The 22,095-nt window shown below is 40.3% G+C and overlaps 1 protein-coding gene across 2 annotated transcripts in view; it reads right to left on the bottom strand.

Annotated features, from left to right (window-relative positions):
* Positions 1 to 19,008, bottom strand: part of tll1 (tolloid-like 1) — a 51,238-nt gene extending 32,230 nt beyond the window's left edge. For both annotated transcript variants that reach the window (XM_062429134.1, XM_062429126.1), the window contains exon 1: positions 18,828 to 19,008. In XM_062429134.1, the coding sequence (XP_062285118.1) occupies positions 18,828 to 19,008 (181 nt within the window). The remainder of the gene's footprint in view (positions 1 to 18,827) is intronic.
* Positions 19,009 to 22,095: the final 3,087 nt, after the last annotated feature.

Below are 22,095 nucleotides of genomic sequence, written 5' to 3'. Positions count from 1 at the left end.
TGAGAGTCACTATCCTCCAGTGGTTTGATATCAGGTCATGTACAAGCTTTTCACCACTGTCCCCTCTACTGCTCCTCTCTCTCTGCCTACTTGTACCGTTCCCCTTCCTCACATCCTTCCTTTTTACATTCAGGCTGGCTGCTGCGCTCTTATCCTTATGAGAGTTGCCACTGCACTCCAAAACTGAGCTTGGGATAAATCCATAACTAGAACACTGGAAAGCCGTGATGTAAAACCAGGCTTTGTATGCATTTGTTGCTGGTTAAACAAATTGCAATGTTCATGACCAATTGTCTTTATTTCGACAGCATGGTATTTTTAGAAAAAGAGTAATGAGACATTATTATCACAGTTTAACCTGGACGTTTGTTTTGCAAGTTTTCTGTAGTGGATATCTGCACTGTCATGCATTGAGAAGCAGATACAGTAATTTGATGATCAGGTCCATTTTGTGCAGAGCTCATATCACATCTACTGTATATCTACACACTTGAGGAAGGTTTTATCGACCTATGATGGCATGATTGTGGTAGCAGAGGTTCTTTGCTACATCTATTGTAGGCGTGCCAGGAGGTGAGAAGTTAAATGAATATTTAGTTCATTTCATATTTCCTCCTGTTGTATGCCAGTTAGGTCAGAAAATTGAGGCGGTGTGCTTCTTATCTGTTAACCTTTCTCTCATGCTGAAGAAAATAAGTCTTTTGATGAATTAAGAGGAGTGTAAACCATCTTGTTTTATGATACATAGATGTTTTGGTGACTACAGTGTATGGATCTGTCAACAGTGTGTTCTGTGATCGCAGGCTGATTAGAAATGTTGGTCACCAATCATCAACAAGAAACTACTGCAGTCGGCACAACAGTGACCACAAAAGTAGTTTTTGAGAGGAAGGTTTCAGGTCTACAGGCAGGATGTAAAAAAATGTTTCAGAAACAAACTGTTCATCATAATCATTGTATTTCAGTATGTGTATATTTTATATCTTTAGTGTATTGTGGTTTTATGATAATGAAAGCTGAACATTAATTATGCTGTTCAAGTAAAGCCAAAGTAGGGACAAGAGTTGAAAATTACTAATAACTTTAAACTCTTCGTGCAGCACATCAGTTCCATGCTCTGTATTGGAAATATGTGAAATTGTAACTTCCCTATCAAATAAAACACATTTCAATTTAAAGATTGAGATAGCTTGCACAAGAGCACATAGATGAGTGCAAAAAGCATGCACTGGACATGAACCCTTTCTTTCAACCTTGCAATCACTCTTGTTCCCACAGTCTTAAAGCATGCTTCATCTGGCTGCCTCTATCCATCATTTACTGAAATAAAAACTTTTATCCTGTTTCAATCCCCATCCGCATCCTTTTTCTGTGTCATATACATTACAGCACAACAAACTGTAGCGTGTGTGTGTGGCTGTGTTTCGATTACACACCTCTCAGCATCAGACAAAGCACATCTTGGATCCCTTGTTCACCCATGCTCTTAATATTCCCCTGTCCCTTCATATCTACAGTAAATCTCCGACCCTCCGACAATGAACAACTAAATGATAACCATCACTAAATGATTAGCAGAGCTATTGGCCTCCACAGGGACTCAAGACACCAATACATTAACAATGGTATGGTAGAAGCTTGTCATTTAGCTAATCAGGATTGCCACTAAAGGAAACAGAGGGTCAGGGTGCCATTGTGCTCGGCTCCATGCTATTGTTGCAGTGAGGAGAAAACCACAATGACCACAGATGGTTTACAAATCATGATATCAGATACAGACTGGGAGTGTGTGCTGTTGAATGGTGGCCTATGATGTATTTCTTAGATATGAGAATAGTGTCTGATCTAGGGCGTAGGGCTGCTTTAAAGTAGTTATTATTATCCTCATCATACTGTATATATCATTATATATTATGTAGATAATATACAACACTTATGTAGATAAGATACTTAAATATAACACTTAAGGGTTTACTCTAAAAGCTTGAAGAAATTATGTGTGTGTAATTTAAAATGTAAAACTTTATTACAACTGAGAAATATGTGCCAAAATGAAAACATTTATGATGTTGGTAGGCTTGTTGTTTCCTCCATATTCATACTTATTGTACTGATATGTTGATCGTTTTTTTTACCTGTTTTACTTAATGTCTTTGTTTTAAATAGTTCATCCTTTGTAAACGCCAGTTCTAAAAAAGACATCATATAAAGGTCACAGATGTAAAGTTTATAGTTTCAATCAATCAGCTGATCTAATTTCATCAGTTCATGATTCTTAGTTAATTACACTGTACTGTTTGTTCAGAGCCCCTTTTTTCTGAACCATGGGATAAGAAGTATATGCAGTAAGTATAAGTGCTGGCACAGTTTGATGCTGCAGGAATACTCAGCCATGATGAAAAGGTCTTTGGTCATTTCCTGGGCAGGTACATCACCACACAGCTGAAGCACCAGTGGTGGAGATTTAGAGAGAACCAGCTATCATTTGGTGATGTTGTAGCTGGTATCAATAACAACCAATGAAACCAGCTGCTCTTATTTTACATAAAGTAGAACAATCCAACATAATTTGCTGCATTAAAGAGTTTTATTTAATTCTGGAGGAGTTGATGTGGGTGACTTTTCCATATAATACCTCAAAAACAACAAAATTACTGCAGCACTTATACTCAGATGTGGTCTGAGCAGGTGCCACTACAATTGTTATTTTTGACACCAAGTTGCTCTGTGCCACACAATTTGTACTGACACTCCCCTCTTCCCAAGTGGCATCACAGTGAGCCACAAAAACTACCAAATGGGTGCAAAAAAAGTCCTCTTACACCTAAAGACAAAGCCACTTCATCAGCGAAAGGTCATTATCCGTGTACAACCGTTGTAAAGGTAGCCTGTATCACGTTGCACCTGCATTAGAAATGATATTCCCCATGGCTTTTGTTTCTATTTTTGGGGCAGTGTTTTTGTGACATTACACTCCCGGTAGCTTCAGATATTTCAGGACAACAAGGGAAACTACAAGGACTAAAAGTTTTCCAGAGAAAAGGAGCTGACACAAGCAGAGATACAAAGCGAAAGGAGCAGGGAAAGTACAGTGATAGTAAGTTTGGCCCATTGATTGTTGGGGTCTTGTTAATCCACAGAGATACCATAAATAGCCCAAAGTCAAGGCAGTAGGTGAGGAGGGGTGAGGACAGTGAGGCAGGGAGATGCAAGAGGGAAGGTATTGATCCAAAAACCCTAGGATGTCCCGGGAGACCTACATCATGCTGACCATGGCCTTACTGTTCGCCCTTCAGCAGGGGCACTGCAGCAGACACACACACACACACACACACACACACACACACACACACACACACACACACACACAAACACACACACGCACACACACACACACACAGACAGGAGTAATGCACCAAACACAAACCGAGAGGCGGAACTCCCTTACATGCATCCAGCACCTCCTGTAATGTTGGAACTTTGGAGAACAAGCAGACCGGTTTGTGATGTACTGATCAGGTTTTCAGGCAGACGAGTATAACGTCGACTTTCTGAATATTTCGGACATGTGATCACATTTGTCATCCTGCAATAATGTCCACTGACACATACAATGCTTTACTTCACAGAAAAGTGTATTAGTATTGCTAAAATTTGTAGTAGCACCTCATCATAGATTGAGTACAAAAGAGCCTGATTATAAACTTTTTCAGTGTTCAATTTTTTTAGTTTTAGTTAATATAATAATTTCTAAGTTGGTTACTTAAATCAATTAAAAGATGTGGAAAAAGTTAAATAATGCAAAAATAAGCTTAAATGTGCTAAATAATAATTCACTTTCATTATTGTTTGGTTTGATTAATAAATCAGCGAAAACATTTTTTTCAATGCATTATTAATGATATTACATCTTGTTATTTCACACATTCAATGACACAATTAATTTGTCTTCCTCTTTCATGTTAATACTTTTGTTCTGTAATCTTTTCAGGATATATTTATTTGTTACTATAAACCTTTTTTTCTGTTTCTTTTGACATTTTACAGACACTACGGTACAATGCAGTAGATGATTATGCACTGCTGAGTTATGCACCATGCTGTACTCACTGGGGTGTATCTAACACAAACACACACACACACACACACATCTCACTAAGCTCCTCATTAAGCAAATATAAGGTCACACTGTAGGTGGGCTAAGATGTGTGTGTTTGTGTGTGTGTGTGTGTGTGTGTGTGTGTGTGTGTGTGTGTGTGTGTGTGTGTGTGTGTGTGTGTGTGCGTGTGCGTGTGTGCGTGTGTGCGTGCGTGCGTGTGTGTGTGTGTGTGAACATGTGCATGTGTATTAGCCGTTCCACTTGTGCGTTGTTATTATTATTGTTATATTGTATATAACTGTGACTGTGAACGTACTGTAATATTAAAAAGAGATTATCTCGGCCCTGTTTGAGGATTTTCTCCAAAAGTAATCACTGTGCAAGCTGCTTGATTCATATTAACCCTTTGTGAGCAACAGCAGGTGCTGCAGTTCAAATACACTTGCAGTTGCTGACAGTGATGAATGTCTCACATGATGAGGCAAGGTTACAAAAATGCCAACCCAAAAGCTCTTCCACCCAAAATATCAATGATTCAGTCAATCCTGTAAACTGGAGAGTTGGCTCTTAAAACTCTGTAGCTTGCATTGAAGATTTTAGTCAGCTACGGCACTTTTCAAACCTATATTTTGTTTGTTACAAATCAGAGGATGAGTTGGTAAACTTGGTGAGAAAAATCTGAGTGAACCAAAATGCATCACTGCAAGTAACATGAGCACGTTCACTCCACTCACTGGTCAGATGGGTCTGGAGCGGGAGTGAGGACATAAACGCAGGAAGAAGGTCTCGAAGAAGGTCCACTGGCCAAATACAACATGTCTAGGTCCAAACTCAATTCATTCTCCACCTGTTAGCAACTGTAAAATTGGCTCATCTGAATCCCGGTGTGCACACCAGGCTATGGGAGCAATTTTGCTCAAACTTGCAGAGAATCTTAGTAGTTGGGTAAGAGCCAGGTCAGACTGGACCGTGACCACCTCCTCTAAAGGGTCTTGGTGTCGCTGTTTTGGTCCGCCCCTGAGTGAAATTATTCGGTTCAGACCTGCCCAAACGAATACTACCAAGCAGTATGAACATTCGACTGGACTAAAAAGTCCAGGTGTGAAAAAGCCTTTATATCACAGTTTTATAACTGATTCCAATAGTTTCCAATAACTTTGGAAATCATGTTTTACAATTCCCCCAGAAACTTTCCAAATCTCCTCTAATGCATATATGTTCCAAACAGGGTTATTTTCACTAGAATATGTTTAAACATACACCTACGTGACCTGGTCCAGCTCTTGAGTAGTCTTGTCCATTGGTTTGTTTTGCCATTGGTCAGAACTGCTATTTCCTAGATCACTCACTGGCCTGATGAACCTGCCCTTAGCTCAATTATCATTATACTGCACTCAGCTACAGTTTCTTTCTCTAAAGACAAAATATTCACCTTCATTCACCTGTTTATCTTCACTATGTGTATGACAGTAAACTTGCATTAAACTTCTACTCCGCCATACTTTGTTTTGTCTATAGTAATAGTAGTAGTAACAGCCTCACAGTAAAGAGTCAATCAGAGCAGGAATAGCAGGTTGCTGGTCCAAACAAACAGGTGCAGGGTCGACGGAGTCATGCATGAGGATTTTCAATTAAGTTCTTTGGACGTTCTGGTTTCACTTTCACTCTGTACTACTCTCTGCATTGGTGATGAATGTTGGCAGTGGACATTAATTTTGCTGAATTGTCAAATATGGGTGTAATTTCTAGGCATACTAGGATGGATTATATTACATGAGTAGTTTTTATAAATGTTTGATACTCATCCCTATCATAATCCATCACCACATAACTGGAACAGAGCGCTCCCAGAATGCAGGCTTACTTCCAGTTTCGGTCCCAGAGGCAGACTCTCTGTTTAAGTTTAAGAGTAGTCTTAAAACGTTCCTTTTTGATTAACATTATAGTTATGGCTGGCCCAGTCTTGCCTTGGACCAGCCCCTAGTTATGCTGATATCGGCCTTGACAGCCCATGATGTACTGAACTCCTCTCTCTTCCTCCCACTCTCCTGGCTTCTTCCCCAGAGTTTTTGTGCTTTCTCGTCTCACAGGTTCCTCTGAATCAGGATCATGGACTCCTTGGTAATGGATCGCGGGCTTCCATGGACCATGGCACCATGGTACTGCTTAACACTCACACCAGCAATCCAATTATCAATCATACTTACATCATTATTATCATTGTTATTATTATTGTTGTTGTTGCTCTGCTTCTCTGTGCGTCTCTCTACTTTAGACCGATTCTGCTTGAGGTTTTTTTCTGTTAGTTTTTTTTCTTGCTGCTGTCGCCAAGTACTTGCTCATGGAGGAATGTTGGGTGTTTGTAAATTAAAGAGTACAGTCTAGACCTGCTCTATGTAACAAGTGCCTTGAGATAACTTCTGTTATGATTTGGGGTTACATAAATAAAATTGAATTGATAAAAAAATTGAAAATTGAAACCAAGCTGACCACAGCCTCCATTGTCCATTGTGGAGAAAAGTATCACTTTAAGTAGCACTTCAAACAAGATTACTGTTTATGGTTTTCTATGTCAGTATTTAATATGGGATTATGATGCACCACATGTCTTTGGTAGGTGTTGGAATGTGAGGAGAGGCTGCATTTGTTAATGTCATGAGTCAAAAATGTGCTTTCAGAGGAAAAAAATGAAAAATGTAGTAATGCATAGTCTAAACTCAAAAAATCCACACCCCACCCTCCTGCAAGTATGTGTGTATCAGAGAAAGATGATCATCTCAACTTCAGTGACATAAGGTGAAATATCATGAACAACAGTGTTTATGTGAGTGATCATGAAGGATTGAAGAAAAACAACTGAATTGAAGCCATATCAGCATCAGCACAGGCAAACTTTTTTTTTACCACAATTTATCATTAACAGATGTTTAGTGTGGATCTGCAGAGTTAAGGCAATGTCTTGGTTCCACAAACCCTGAAACACACACATAATTATAGATTTCTGCTGGCTTAAACACAGCCCCAGACACTGACAAAGACCCAATTACACACCTCTGCACTGACACATCGCAGTGTTTGTCTACAGACTTGGACGGGCAAAATTCCTTCCAACTGGACATCTGAGATAAAGCCCAGACCAACAAATCCAATTAACAGGAAAATACTGTCAGGTTGTCATCACTTCCCGAGTTGAACTTTTATTTTTGAAACATAAATCAGCGTGAACTCAACTGTGCATGCTCTAGTTAGATCTCTGCGTCTTGACAACAGCACTTCAGACCAAAAACAAAAGAGAAACATGTTTTGCCAGGGATGAAGAACGTACCAAAATATCTTTCTAAAGTTATTCAGTTACTTTGCAAACACAGTTCCTGTTTTTTTTAGACTGTATCTGAATTTAAAATATAGATAATTATAATATTTAAGGCAAAGTAGAAGGAACAGTGACAGATCAGTGACTTTAAATGACTGCACACTTGAAGAGCACTCCGCCACATAAACCGAAGAGGATAACAGGCAAAGAAATGTTCGGTATGAGACAGAATAACATAATATCATATGACACACACGCAGAGCTGGTGTAACCTCCTAATCACATAACTGTGACACTGAGATTCCTCTCCAGCAGGTCATGGGTTTGGCCAGACATTATGACGGGACACGACCGTGGCTCGATTTACCATCAGGGTGTCCTGGTAGTGCCCCAAGGGGCCCAGCAGTGTGAAGATCAAGTAAAAATTAACATTTGTACATTTAAAAAGATTATGGTTGCAAGTTTTGGCAAAAGATACATAACATATAGTACATAATTAAATATCCCATTCAGGCAGGTATTAAGACATATAAAATACTCTTGCTCTTACTCTATGCTTGGAGCAATAATGTGTTTTTTCCTCCTTAAACTGACATCTCCTCCTTCTCCCTTTTTGAAAATCCCTGAATCTATGAATATACAAACAGATGTTATTTCAGAAGTTTAACTGCTGGGTAAAAGATGTCTCCTACTTCGCTAGTCTGTAGACAAACACACTGTGCTGGAGCAAAACACTGTGATGTGTCAGTGCAGAGGTGTGTAATTGGGTCTTTGTCAGTGTTTGTTCACTGGAGGCTTCAAGTTTCCACATCACACTTGTGTAAGTTAGAGTGCACGTACGCCCACCCCTTAAAATCGGAATTTCGGATGAGCACAGAGAAAATTTCCAAGTTCAGCAGATGGATATGGAAACCGTTTTCTAGTGTCTAACTCTACACATACATCATTCTGAACAGTGAGGCTCGATTGTAGGAACAAGAGAAAAACTAATGTTTTAATGTAGGGGGGCTTTAAGTTATGGCGATTGTGGACAGTCCTTTCATCAGGTGTGACTACACAGCTTTACTTATTAGAAGACTCATTTCCACAGCCATATTGTAACTTACACCCGACTACATTGGCACCCACACAACATTACTGTAAAATATCAGCTTTGAACAGTCTGGATGCTGTGACTAACTGATAACTTGCTTTAAGTTTGCTTCTAAAAGGGGATTCTTTCGCTAAACATGTAAGATATAATTCACATAATTACTCAGTAGTGATTATCTACATTTTTCTTATTGTCAACAAATATCTTGTGGAAAACCAAACCAACAATTAACTGATCCTATGTAAAAGTACTGTTTGTGTATCCAAATCCTGATATATCTTAATCCTCTCTACTACTAATCATCAAATGAGTTTTTTGAGAAACGGCTCCTTAGAGCAATAACTGCAATCACATTTTCAGTCTCCGGAGAGTAGTTCCTTGTAAAGCAGACACCACTGCACACATGAAGGAACGTGGTTCTGATTACAGAGCTTTGCTAGCTTGTTGTGCAACATGTCACAACATTTTGACTTTTTACTGACGCTCTTTGAGAAATGTATGATGTCACACAAGGTCAAGAGCACAACAAGTAAATGAAGCTCACCCTTCGTGGTGAGTGTGTCACCCATGCAACGGAGTGGCTCAGTGACGTGTTTTAATCATTTTTGGACAACAATGGAGATCTACGGCAGAGAGGAATAAGATCTATCAGGCTTTGAATACACACCCAATACTCTTTAGCAGGAACGATTCAATGTTGGTTTGGTTCTGTGTAGGAGCAAAAATATTAGCACCTGCTTGGGGTGTGTAGCTATCTGTCCTGGAGTGTGGTGAGGCTGTATCTGGGACGACAGTTGGGTTCCTACAATGATATAGCTAAAAAAAAAAGAAGACTTTAAGGAGAAGGAGGCTTTTCCTCAGCCAATAATAGGTCTATAAGAATGATTTTTGCAGCTATAAATACCGCCAGGAAAAGCTAGGTGATATAAAAGCACCCAGACATTTAATAATTGAGCAATGCGTGGCAGGTGGGCGGAGTGACAGCGGTGCTGACTCATGGCTTCTCCGGCTCCGGAACAATGACACTCCAAAACAAACAGTCGGCTCTCAGCACGGCTGGAGAGTTTGTGCTGAGGCGGGAATCCTGAGGAAGACTTCGGAAGCTCAGTGGCAGGAGCACTCTGCTCGGGAAAATCCTGTTTAATATAATATGAGTGAGACCGCTCGTTCTCTCACTCACACACATACACACACAACGCAGCCATGGTGTCAAACACACACACATACACACATTGCTCTAGTTTCCTTCCTACTGAGGATTGGGGGAAGGGGTGAACAGTAGCTGCAGCTCACTGTCACGACATGGTGGGCTTCACTCTCTGACTGAAAAGCTGAAAGCCCACATAATGTATATGTGGGCATGGGCATACACGCACATACACATGTTAAAGATACTTTGTCCACTGACAAAATACCAAAGTGTGAGTTAAACGTATCAAAATAGCTACATGATCAATTGAGAGTCACTGAAATGACCCACAAATCCAGAAAATACAAAATTACTGAATATGTGTTGTTTTTCTGGAGCTTTCCTTCACTTCCTCTTCTGCTTCAAACACCACAGTGAGTTCAAAATTGAATGGACGACCAGCAAATGTCACCCCCATATCGTGTTATAACACAATATCTTAGTAATCATCTTAGTATCAGTAATTCTTTAAGCATATAGTTCAGATTCTGAATGTACTTTTAATTCAGCCCGTCCTCACAAGAAAAATTATAGTATGCGTCTAAGATTCAGGCTGGCAAAAGCGACCTATAGTTACTTTTTGCCATTTAGCAGTAATTATAACCCGGGAAAGTGACGCAGTTCAAATGACGGCGATATGAGATGACTTGATAAGGTGAATTTGTCTTATTATGAGGAGGCTAATTAGGTGGATGGCCTGCTGGATGGATAGTGGTCTTTGCTGCAGGAGATGTCTTCAAATGTTCACTTCTCATGGTGATTACTGTTGCCAAGACAATAAACGGTGTGTAACTTAAAGTAAGTATAAACCATGTTTCAAGTGATCATTTTAACCTGAACCATTATCTTAATCTAACCAGATCTCAACCACAGAGTTGTCACACCATGAAGCACAATTATTAGTTAACAGATATATTATATAACGGTTTTGGAAAAGCTGCAGTGCATTACGAGAGTTGCTAGACGGCAGAAATGTAACTATAGGTCTTCTTTGCCAGCCTGAATTTTAGACCGATGGGGGGTATTTTTGCCTTTATTATTAAGTTAGTGGCAAAGAGGTTGACAGGAAACAAGGGGAGAGAGAAGAGGGTACAACATGCCACAAAGGTCCTTTGATGGATTCGAACCAAGGACAATGCGAATATATGGCAGGCACTGTAACCATTTGGCTGCCAGGGCACTCCAATTTTTTTATTTTTTTTTTGAGGATGTATTTTTTACTTTCCTTTTAACTTATTAATGTGTGTTCAGACAGGACGCAAAGTAACTCGTAGTGAAAATGTGTTGCAACAGCAAAGTAAATGAATACGTAAACACAAAAAACACATATTTGCTCTTGAGGCATCAAACTGTGGCAATTGGCATGTGAAGTGATAATAGGCTCATTCAAGATTAACTGCACCTCGCCTGGAAAACTGGGTGGGATCAGGCTGCAACAGCAGCAGCAAAAGGACAGTTTCGGACAGTTACCGGTGGCCTTCTAAGAATATATACAGGAAATCACAGAAATAGTAACATCCTGTTAGATAATCCCAGTTTAATAAAATGTTATCAGATCAATCTATTCAAGCTTGTAGCTGCTAAACCACTACTATTGTTTTAAGTATGTTATACACTGCAGCCTTTTAAAAAATGACCTGGTAGCTTGCTGTATCCAAAACAGCATGTATTCTGTTATCTCAAATATTAGGCTATTACATCGTGTTACATAGAAATTTAACCACTGTAGCAAGCGGACCAACCTACCTGCAGGCTAACATGCCAACCATAAATCAGTTGACTTGTCAAACTCATTCACATCTCATTCCTGCAATAAAACAAAATTATTCTTTTTTTCTATGTAATTTATCTCAAGGTCTTTGTATGAACTTTTAACTTCCTACCTCTCCGACACAAATGTTTCTTTACTTTAAATGAATGTATAGTTGTTTGTTTTTTTATCTATATGTGAACTGTGTACATGTCACATTTTTAAATATTGTATTAAAAAACTTATTTTATAATGCACAAACAAGTAAATAGATTTTTTTTTTTTAAACACAAATCTACTTAAAATGCAAGAGGAGAGGAAAAGCAGAAAAAGACTTAATATCCCTTGATGAATTTGGACTATCAAGGTTTCACATCTGGACAGAGGAGAATAATCTTCACATCACACTCATTTCTAAAAGTTTTGTGTTATTTCAGTTCATAATGCTATTATTAAATAATTAAGTAATGTTCATATTCTATCTATCTTTAATATTTGGTTGGTGAATGTTTTGTGAATACAGGATCAGACTACTAAAATCTGAATGTTTACATTTAAACAAAACATGGAGATAAAACATCATGTTGTTGATCCAACACCTGAACCAATCAGCTCTTTGATCAGGCAAGAGCCAGGCGTTTCCCATCATGCCCTGGGTCTGGTAGTCGGTGGCATCAGCTGCGGAATCTGGCTCTAAAAACTATGGCTGCTTTGATCTTGTGATGTTATCGTTGCCCACATGTGCATGTCGTCAGAGCAAGTCAGGATCAAGTTGGACACAAATCGAACCAGCATGCATTGGGCTGTGATCACAGCTGGTCAATTCTTCGTAGATCTGGCTCTTCAGTAGATTAATCTGCTTATTATTTTCTCGATTAATCACTTTGTCTACAGAAAATTGTGAAAAAAGTTATAATTTCTTGTATTGTTCTTGTTTTATCTGATCAATATTTCAAAATCTGTCTGTATGTATGACTGAGAAATTTCTCATATCTGAGAAGCTGCGACCAGCAAAGTTTTCATCATTTTCGTTTAAAAAACATTGACAAAAATGATTATTTTATCATCAGTCTAGTTGCTGATTCATTTTCTGCTAAATATCTAATTGATTTATTTGACTAATGGTTGCAGCTCTGAACTTGAGAGAAAAATTAAAGCTCATGAGTCCACTTCATGGAAATAAAAAAAAGAAGTAGTAAAAGCAGAAAGAGGCTCAGAGGAACGGAACAAAAAACGGAACTTTCCAATTTGAGATCAGTCAAAGTCTGAGCTTTCAATGACAGCTCGGCTCTGTGGTGAGCAAACTTGGATTGCAAAAACACCCAAGCAGTCACATTCATGCAAATAAATCTTGGTATAAATCCTGACTCTGTCCTCCGATCCCTGAGTAAAGATGGGAAAACAAGAATTTCTTGCTTTAGTATTTGGGGATAATTTATTGCAGTCATGTTACAAATTAATTATTGCTTCTTAAAAGAAGAGCTCAGGTTCTACATGATGAACAGAATAAACCACTACTCTTGTCTTTAAAATCATCAGAGATATTTTTTTTTAACCAATTGTTGCCAACTGTGCAAAAAAACATCTTTGCGCACCTTTGCTGCATAATAAACCCTTATTGTGAATCTTGTGTTGTAAAACGTGAGCTTATAGACGTGTGTGGATGAGAAAATGTACAGAATGTATTGTTCTATAGTGTTACTCTGCACAACTATTGTATTTGAAGAAGAGAGCAGGCAGTGGGTCTCTTGGGTCACTCCTGAAGTAATGACCCGCAGCTTCATGCGGACACCGTGGTTTGTTTAGCTTTCACTCTGTGTGTGTGAGCATTTTATGAGAACAGTGATTTGGAAGGAAGCATGAATGACTCTTGAGTGAGCGTAGGAGCGTGTGCATGCATTCATGTGTGTGTGCGTGCGTGCACGTGTGTGTGTCATCTCCAGCTGAGTAGCAGGATGCAGACAACCAGGAAGAGATAAGCGCGGGTGAATGGAGGGAGCTCTGCATGTGTGTGTATCAAGTGTGTGCGTGTGTGTGCATGTGTGTGTTCGCGTAGGGAAATCACTTCACAAAGGCCTGGAAGTGTGTGTTCTCCTGTCTACCAGTGCGGGACTCGGAGGAGATAAGCAGACAGCCAAATATTCCCCTCGTGTTTTCCCAGCAAAAACAGGAGGCGGAATACCAACCACTCAGACCGATGCCACAGGGTCAAACCTGGAATGAGCCGGGCTTCCACTTCTTACGAGAGTTACACACAGAAAGGCACACACATCGACTCTTTACACAATGAAAAGGAGTTGCTAGGGTTGCAACTAATGACTATTTTCATTATTGATTCACCTGTTGATTATTTTTCTAATTACTCTATCTCGGAAAATAGTCAAAACGCCAGTCGTGTGTCGTGTGCATGTGTGTTGCAATCATGCATGTCAGAGGATAATTTAGGTATTAAAGGTTTGTGTCTGTGGTGTACATGTAGATGCTGGTAAGATGCATGTTTAGTATTATTATCATTGCCTGTTGGGAGTGGGGTTAAGTGGGATGTTTTGTGGTTGTGTAAATGGGGAATGAAGCATAAGATGGCAAAGGAATGATTTGATTTGTATTTATAGTATCATGTATACAGTTTTTCAATATGTATATACTGAACTGTGTATCTACATGTGAACTCTGTTACTATATTGGTGGAAAATAAATCTAAAAAAAGAAACTTCCAGTCACAAGTTCCCACAGGTTAATTTAATTTGCTATTGTCCTGCCAACAGTTACCTAAAACCCAAATGATTAATTGGCTAATTGATTAAAAAACACTATTAACTTTGCACACATTCACATAATCACATTACTGTAACACTGTGATTCCTCTCCAGGAGGTCATGAGTTTGGCCAGACATTGTGATGGGAATGAGTCTATTTATCATCAGGGTGTCCTCAGTTTGCACCCAGGAGTCCAGCAGTGTGAAGATTAAGTAAAAGTTAACATTTATACATTTAAAGGAATTATGGATGCAAGTTTTAACAGAAAGTATATAAGATACAGCACATCAGGTAAATGTATGACAGAGAATACTTTAATGTCTCTATGTTATGAGGATTGTGGATAGGGCTGGGTATAAGTACTAAATACATTTAAGGTATTGACCAAATTAACCAAGTAGTATTGAAATTTACAGTCAAACGATACAAGCATTCAATCTTTTTTCATACACAGATCAAGAAAAAAATGACTATTTGTATGGTTTTGCGCGCAGCTAATCAAGCTTTCTTCATTTTAATGTAATGTTTGATAGGCCCACTTCTGCAGCAGCTACAAACCAGTAAATGTCTGTGGTGATAATACTTCATTGTACCGTTCTGTACAGTTAATTCATAAATATTTATTATTTATTATCTGAATTATTTTAATGTATTTGTGTAAAAATCATTTGGATCGGGAGGACTGGTGGCATTTTACACAACTGAAGGCTTCTATTCACATGATGGGTATCAAATGAAGTAGGAACTATACACTAATGGTATCAGTATCACTTTAAAAGATACTGGTTTTGGTTTTTGTATCATATTTGGTATCATATTTTAACGATAGCCAACCCTAATTGTAGATGGTCCTTTCATCAGCTTTACACATTAGAAGATGAAGTGAAGAAATCAAAGGTGCTGAAACATTCAATATGTTTATTTCTAAAAGGAAATTCTTTAGCTAAACGTGTTGGATATTAGTCATGTAATTGTCCAGCTATTACTTCTTGAACAGATAAGGTGGTGGTTTTATATATAATTCTTACTGTCATCAAATCTCATGTGCAGAGCCAAACCAACAATGAAGCAAGCCAGCTTACAAGTATTGTGTGTGTATCTAAAGCCTGATTTATCTTATTCCTCTCTGCCGCAGAGCTCCAATGTTGTCCAAAAAGTATTAAAAACAGGTCAGTGAGCCACACCACTGCACTGTTCCTTCGCCCTGAAGGCAATGGCGGTTTGTTCAGAAACAGTTCCACATGTAGACCTCATTCAGGAGCTGGCGTGGTATGAGAGGGTGTAAAGAAAAGAATGAACGGCACATTTAATTTCATCTTGTATATTATGTGCTATATGAATGAAGTTTTATTATGTGGTAAAATGTTTATAGTCGTTTTGTATTTGTTTTAAGTATATTAGTTATACATATATGCATTGTGAGGGCCAAGTGGTCTACAAGGAAGGATTGACATTTTGGGAAATACATTTATTCACTTTCTTGCCAAGAGTAAGATGAGACAAACAATATCAGTCTCTGTCTGTTAAATATTAAGCTACATAACAGTACAGTGCCTAGGTGAGAAAATATCCACCAGCACCTCTAAAGGTCTCTAATTAGCACATTATGGCTTTGTTTGTTCAATCCGTATCAAAACCAAATTGTAAAAATAACAAGTTGCGGTTTGAAGGGGATTTGTGTCCAACTATTTCTTGGCCAGGTTCAAAGGCTTCCCGGAGTCGGCTAAGCTATCCATTTCCTGACTTCTACCTTCATATTTTGGACAGATATATTGGACAGATACGAGAGTGGTATCAATCTTTTCATCAGCAACAAAGCAAATAAGCGTATTTCCAAAAACGTCAAACTTTTCATTTACGATGGACATCAAAGCAAAACTGTGGAAGGACACAAACAGGTGGCCACAATAAAAACAACTGGAGGTCGCGAGTCTGTAAGTCCTGAAATCTGTCTCACACACGTGCATTTTTTTCGTTAGCTGCAGAAAATGTCTTTGCATTGAGTAAGTATACATGTCCCTTAGTTATCTGTAGATAGATGGGCTGAAATCCAGCTGTCAAGCTAGCACAAATTAACCGAAGCAGCAATTTGACAAGGACCTTTACCCACACCCTCACCTCCATCAGACCCAACCTAACCATACTGCTCCAAACTTTCACCTATCAGATAAGGGGCAAAAGAATGTTTTAAGTTTAAGAAAAATACTGAGAGACGTGTACACACAAGAAAATTTATGAAACAAACGTGGAAAAAACAGAAACAGGTAATAATTGTGTAGAGCGCTGAAAAACGTGTGTGCGCATGTGTGCATGCATTTGCTGCGAGGAATGTAAGTGTGTGAGTATAAATACATGCTTTATGTTCACTGATATTTCCACCAAATGAATACATTACCAATGTTTTCACACTCAGTTATTTTAACCTACAAGAGTCGCTCAGTTACTCAAACATATGTAGACTGACTGTCTCCCTGTAACCTGCCGGGCTTCCATCCAAACACACACACACACACACACACACACACACACACACACACACACAGTAAGTTCTTAGCATTACTAAAAACCACAGAGTCATGGGATTGCTGTATCAACATAAAATCACCCACACAGAGATCAGTGTAACACGCACATGAACAAACACACGCACACACACACACGCTGGCCAGTGTCCAAGGTTGTCAGGTTTGTGTATTTGGTATGTGAGGAATGTGTGTCGGCCAGCTTGTGGACACTCAGTGTTCTGGGTGGAGCTCTTATCAGTCCAACGTGTCATCACAGACAACATGAAGTCTGCAAAGTGCCATTACTGTAAACACACATGGACATGCACATACGTGTCCGTAAGCACATATGCACACAGGCAGGGTGTCATCAAAACTAAAATACTGACTTAAGAAGATGCTTACTCGTCTTACAGCACAATAATACATTTCTTGCAACTTTGCAAAAAACAGCAGGATATGATGTGGTGGAGAGAAGAGAGGAGAAGAGAGCAGAGGAGAGGACAGGAGAGGAAAGGAGAGGAGAGCAGAGGAGAGGTTCAGATTCCTCCACCTGCTCTTGAGCAACGATGCTGGCACTGTAATAGTTCAATTGTGTGGACATATGAACAAAAAGTGGTGATTGCAACAATAAAATTAGCATTTTGGACATCAAACGAACACTGAAACATGTTTGTTCACCTGAACACACAAAAACTCATAAATTGCCCCAAGTGACAAAGGCAGACCTTTTAGCACCAATCAAACTGTGTTCGAAACTTTACATGTGAAAACTGTCCAGTATTCTTCCTCTTTTTTACTTGTTTCTTAATCAGATATTTTCTTATCTAAATCACAATATTGGCATGTTGAGTTAAATAAAAAATAGTGTTTTGTTTTTTTTTTTTAGAAAACATGAATATACTCCTCAAACTAGGGAAAGAAATCTAAGATATTGAAACTCATGCACTGGCACCATGTACTGAAAACATTGAAATAAACCCAGCACTAAGCAGAAGTACAGTAGATGAAGATGCCAACACATACACGACATAAAAGATGCACTAAACGCAAGAATGACAAAAAACGTAACTAATACGAGGATTGTGTAAAATCTTAAGTGAATCTCCAGACTTTGTGATGAAAACATGAGTTCATTTGGGTGGAGCGCACAAAGACATGACACACACACACACACACACACACACAAACACACACACACACCTATAAAGAAAACTTACAGTATAATATAATGTACTCAAGAAAAAAACTACATTTGTATGTTTAAACAGCAATTCAAATCAATGACACACAAATGGATATGTTGCCTCTCACATACACACGCACGCACGCACGCACGCACACACACACACACACACACACACACACACACACACAGTACATCTTATGAGACCAAACGTGGTTAAACTGTTGTTCCACAGCAGCTCCCAGACTGTCATTAAATGTCTAACGAAATTTTTTATCACAGTTTGTGTGTGTGTGTGTGTGTGTGTGTGTGTGTGTGTGTGTGTGTGTGTGTGTGTGTATGTTTGTGTGTGTGTGTGTGTGTGTGTGTGTGTGTGTGTGTGTGTGTGTGTGTGTGTGTGTGTGTGAGCGCAAGGGAGCAAGCGTGCATTCTGCGCATGTTTTGGTACAGTTGAGTCCAGCTGTTTCTCATCTTCGTTGATGGTTGATTTAACATCTGCAACACACGCGCACATACACAGACTGACACGCGCGTGCGTACACACACGCGCACAGTTTGTTCTCACATGCACCAACATTTCGGCCACTGTCGAGACCAGAAATCTGCCCACAGGTGATGCACGCGCTGAGGGGAAAAGTGGAGCTCGAGGAAGAGACGGGCTGCACGTGCATCCATCCAAAGGATACGGAGCCGATTTATCCGCTATGAAGGGTGGGGAGGAAAGAGCGGCATCTGGACCAGTGTACACACACACACACACACACACACACAAACACACACACACAAGCTGCCATCTCTCATACACACATACACGTGCCACATCAGAGCCCGCGCGCTCGGTAAGAGGGTAGAATCACTGTGAGCAGACGCGCGCAAAAAAAAAAAATCTAATTTCATAATGAAAAAAAACTCAAATAGAGTGTATTCAGGACTCACCAGCTTTGCAGGGGTCTTTGTAGTCAATGGTCTCCGCTCTCTCCTCTTCATAATAATCATAGTCTGGCTCCTCGTAGTCGAAACAGTTACAAATAGTCACTTTGCCCCAGAAAGTCAAGCCGGCGAGCACCAGCGTGATCCAGCGCATCTTAGCGGCCAGTGCCGAGGGCACTCGGTCCATCTGAAAAATGAAATAAACGAATAAAGGCCTCTACTCGTCTCCTCTGCTGTTAGGAGATGGTCAATCCACTCTCCAAAGAAAGCATCGGCAGCAGGAATTTAACGGGTCATTGTGAAGAACCGTCTCCTCTCTGACAGTCTGGTTGTGGACACTATAGCTTGCTGGGAGTTACTCTGCCCGGTTCTCCTCCATGGTAAAAGTGCACGGAAGAATCTGTCGGTGCGTCCCGGTGTCTGTCAGTCAGCAAACTGAGGAGCTCTGCTGTCTTCGGTGGTGGCTTCGCAGGTGAGGCTGCTGTGGGACAAACAAGAGAGAGAAGCAGTGTGGGGATCAGGACTGGATGGTCTCTGAGCGCAAAGACGCGCGATGGTGTGTCTGCTGCTCACATAAGAAACATCCGCCTCGCATGTAACCAGCCAGCACTGTTGTCTCTCTCTCTCTCTCTCTCTCTCTCTCTCTCTCTCTCTCTCTCTCTCTCTCTCTCTCTCTCTCTCTCTCTCTCTGTCTCTCTGTCTCTCAACCCGAGAGTCAGCGCACCGCCTACACACACACACACACACACACACACACACACACACACACACACACACACACACACACACACACACACACACACACACACACACACACACACACACCGCCACATACCTGCACTGTTCGACCCAAGTGGTGCAAAACCGAAACTTTTTTTTGTCTTCTATTGTCTCTAATCACTCAGCCTTTGCAGCCGTTTTCATGTGCAGATCCCTTCTTTTACACACACACACACACACACACACACACACACACACACACACACACACACACACACACACACACACACACACACACACACACACACACACGGTCGGATAACAAGAAAACATCAGAGGCTCCACTCTGATCTCAGTGCGGTGACAGTAGAGGAAGCGCGCACTGATCATTTCAGCTTATTGGACCTTTCCTGAACTTATAGTAAAAACCGGTAGCGGTAAAAGTAACACAGAGGCTACAAATTGGCCTGTGGGTTTCAGTATCCATCACCTTTTAGACGTGCTGCATAATGATTGTTATCTGGTTATTAAGAGGCAGGTGCTAATTAGGTGACAACCAAACCATAAAACGCACAGAGGTAGCTGTATAGAGGATGCTTTTATATTCATGACAAGTCAGTTCTTACTGCCTATTGCATCTCCTCTCCTCACTCGCTGCGTCAGAAGGAGAAAATGGAGGAATGTCTAAGTTAAAGACCTACAGTGCATTAAATGTTATTAAAATACTTAAGAAACTTAATTGGGCTTTGTGCGTAAAAAGAGAAGCGCCTTCTAGGCTCCAGCATGCAGGACACCATCGACCTGGCAGTATCGATCTGGATATAGGCAGTAACCTAACATGCAGCATAAGGTGGTACAGAAATAATGTCTAAAATAAGATGATCAACGCAAGGCAAAATATGATCACATTTATAATAACACAAATGTTTGAGAATCTGGTTAAAATGATCATAAATCACAGAAAATGTAAACAATTATTTAAAGCCAGCAAGTTATTTATCAGTATTTGTTTATTTATTTGATTGTAAATTAAGCAGTTTGGAAATAAGTTTGAAAATTGAACCCTTTGTTTTCTTTTCTAAGATGCACAGGCAGACACACAGATAGACAGACAGATAGATACAGACAGACAGAGAGAGAGAGAGAGAGAGAGAGAGAGAGAGAGAGAGAGAGAGAGAGAGAGAGAGACAGAGAGAGAGAGAGAGAGAGAGAGAGAGAGAGAGAGAGAGAGAGAGAGACAGACAGACAGACAGACAGACAGACAGACAGACAGAGCTTAATGTGGTGCTGCACCAGTCTTTCACCTATGATGTCTTCTCTAATCTGTCATAAAGGTCGGTCAACAACAGATGAGTGAACTGAGTTCATGTAGGTTTATCCTCCACTGCATCCCTGGCACCCAGAACTACAGTGAATGAACCTCTGTGTGTATGTGTGCGAAACCACAGAAGGTTTTATTTCAAAGAACACAACATTTACAGTCTGTAAATCAGTCTTGTCCCTAATTTTGCACGAACTGTAAAGTTGTCAACAACCACCTATAATCTCTCAAGTGCAGCACACACACGCGCGCATGCACATGCGCGCACATGCACACAAACACACACGACAGACACCAGCAGTAAAAATAAAACTGCAGCAGTTGTTGACAGACGAGCGGTGCAGCCTGTGAACACCTTGCCAAGGTAAATCCTCCTGAGACAAGTTCACCCTGCGTCTCCACAGCTTACCTGCTCCGTTTACCTGTCCGGTGCACGTCGGTTTGCTGCGGCGTCACAAAGCGACCCATGATGCTTCAAATGCAGGGATCCTCTCAGGAGTCTCAGGGGGCCTCCGGTATCACTCGGTCCCGGCAGTTCCGAACGTGCCCGTCTCCCCCCATTTATTACCGGGAGATTACCGGAGCGCTGTCTCTACTGCTCCCGACTAATCCTGCCCTCGGGGAGAGGTAGCGCCGCGCTGACGTCACTCTATCAATCCAGCCACAAGCTGTCCACTATACACGCCCCGAGGCATGGACACAATCCCCTGGAGGCAGCACACACACACACGGAATTCATTTAGTTTCGAACAACTCACTCCTGATTTTTGTCCTGAAAACAGGTGACGGCCTGAACCTTAAGGATCCCCTCTACACATGTTTTAAAGGATATTTCTGACAAGTTATATTTTTTCCTATTATCATAAATCTCACCCCACTTACAAGTATAGTGTGTGTGTGTGTGTGTGTGTGTGTGTGTGTGTGTGTGTGTGTGTGTGTGTGTGTGTGTGTGTGTGTGTGTGTGTGTGTGTGTGTGTACTAAAACCTCATTTATTCCTCTGTGCCATAGAGCACCGTTGTTATCCAAAAAATACTAAAACATGTCGATGAGCCACAGAGTTGCACTGGGTGACATGTTCCTTCACACTGAAGGCAAATTTGGTTACAGTCGTTTGTTTGGAAACAGCTCCAACAACTAATTTTCACTCTCAGGAGAGTTGTTCCTTGTTTAATGCCACAGCAGGACTGCATTCCTATACAAAGAGCCTCACATGTGTAACCTATCACAACTTC

This window comes from Scomber scombrus, chromosome 2 (assembly GCF_963691925.1).
Source record: "Scomber scombrus chromosome 2, fScoSco1.1, whole genome shotgun sequence".
NCBI classification, from domain to species: Eukaryota; Metazoa; Chordata; class Actinopteri; order Scombriformes; family Scombridae; genus Scomber; species Scomber scombrus.
Note: the sequence above shows the minus strand (reverse complement) of the source record. Positions and strands in the feature narration are given on the sequence as shown.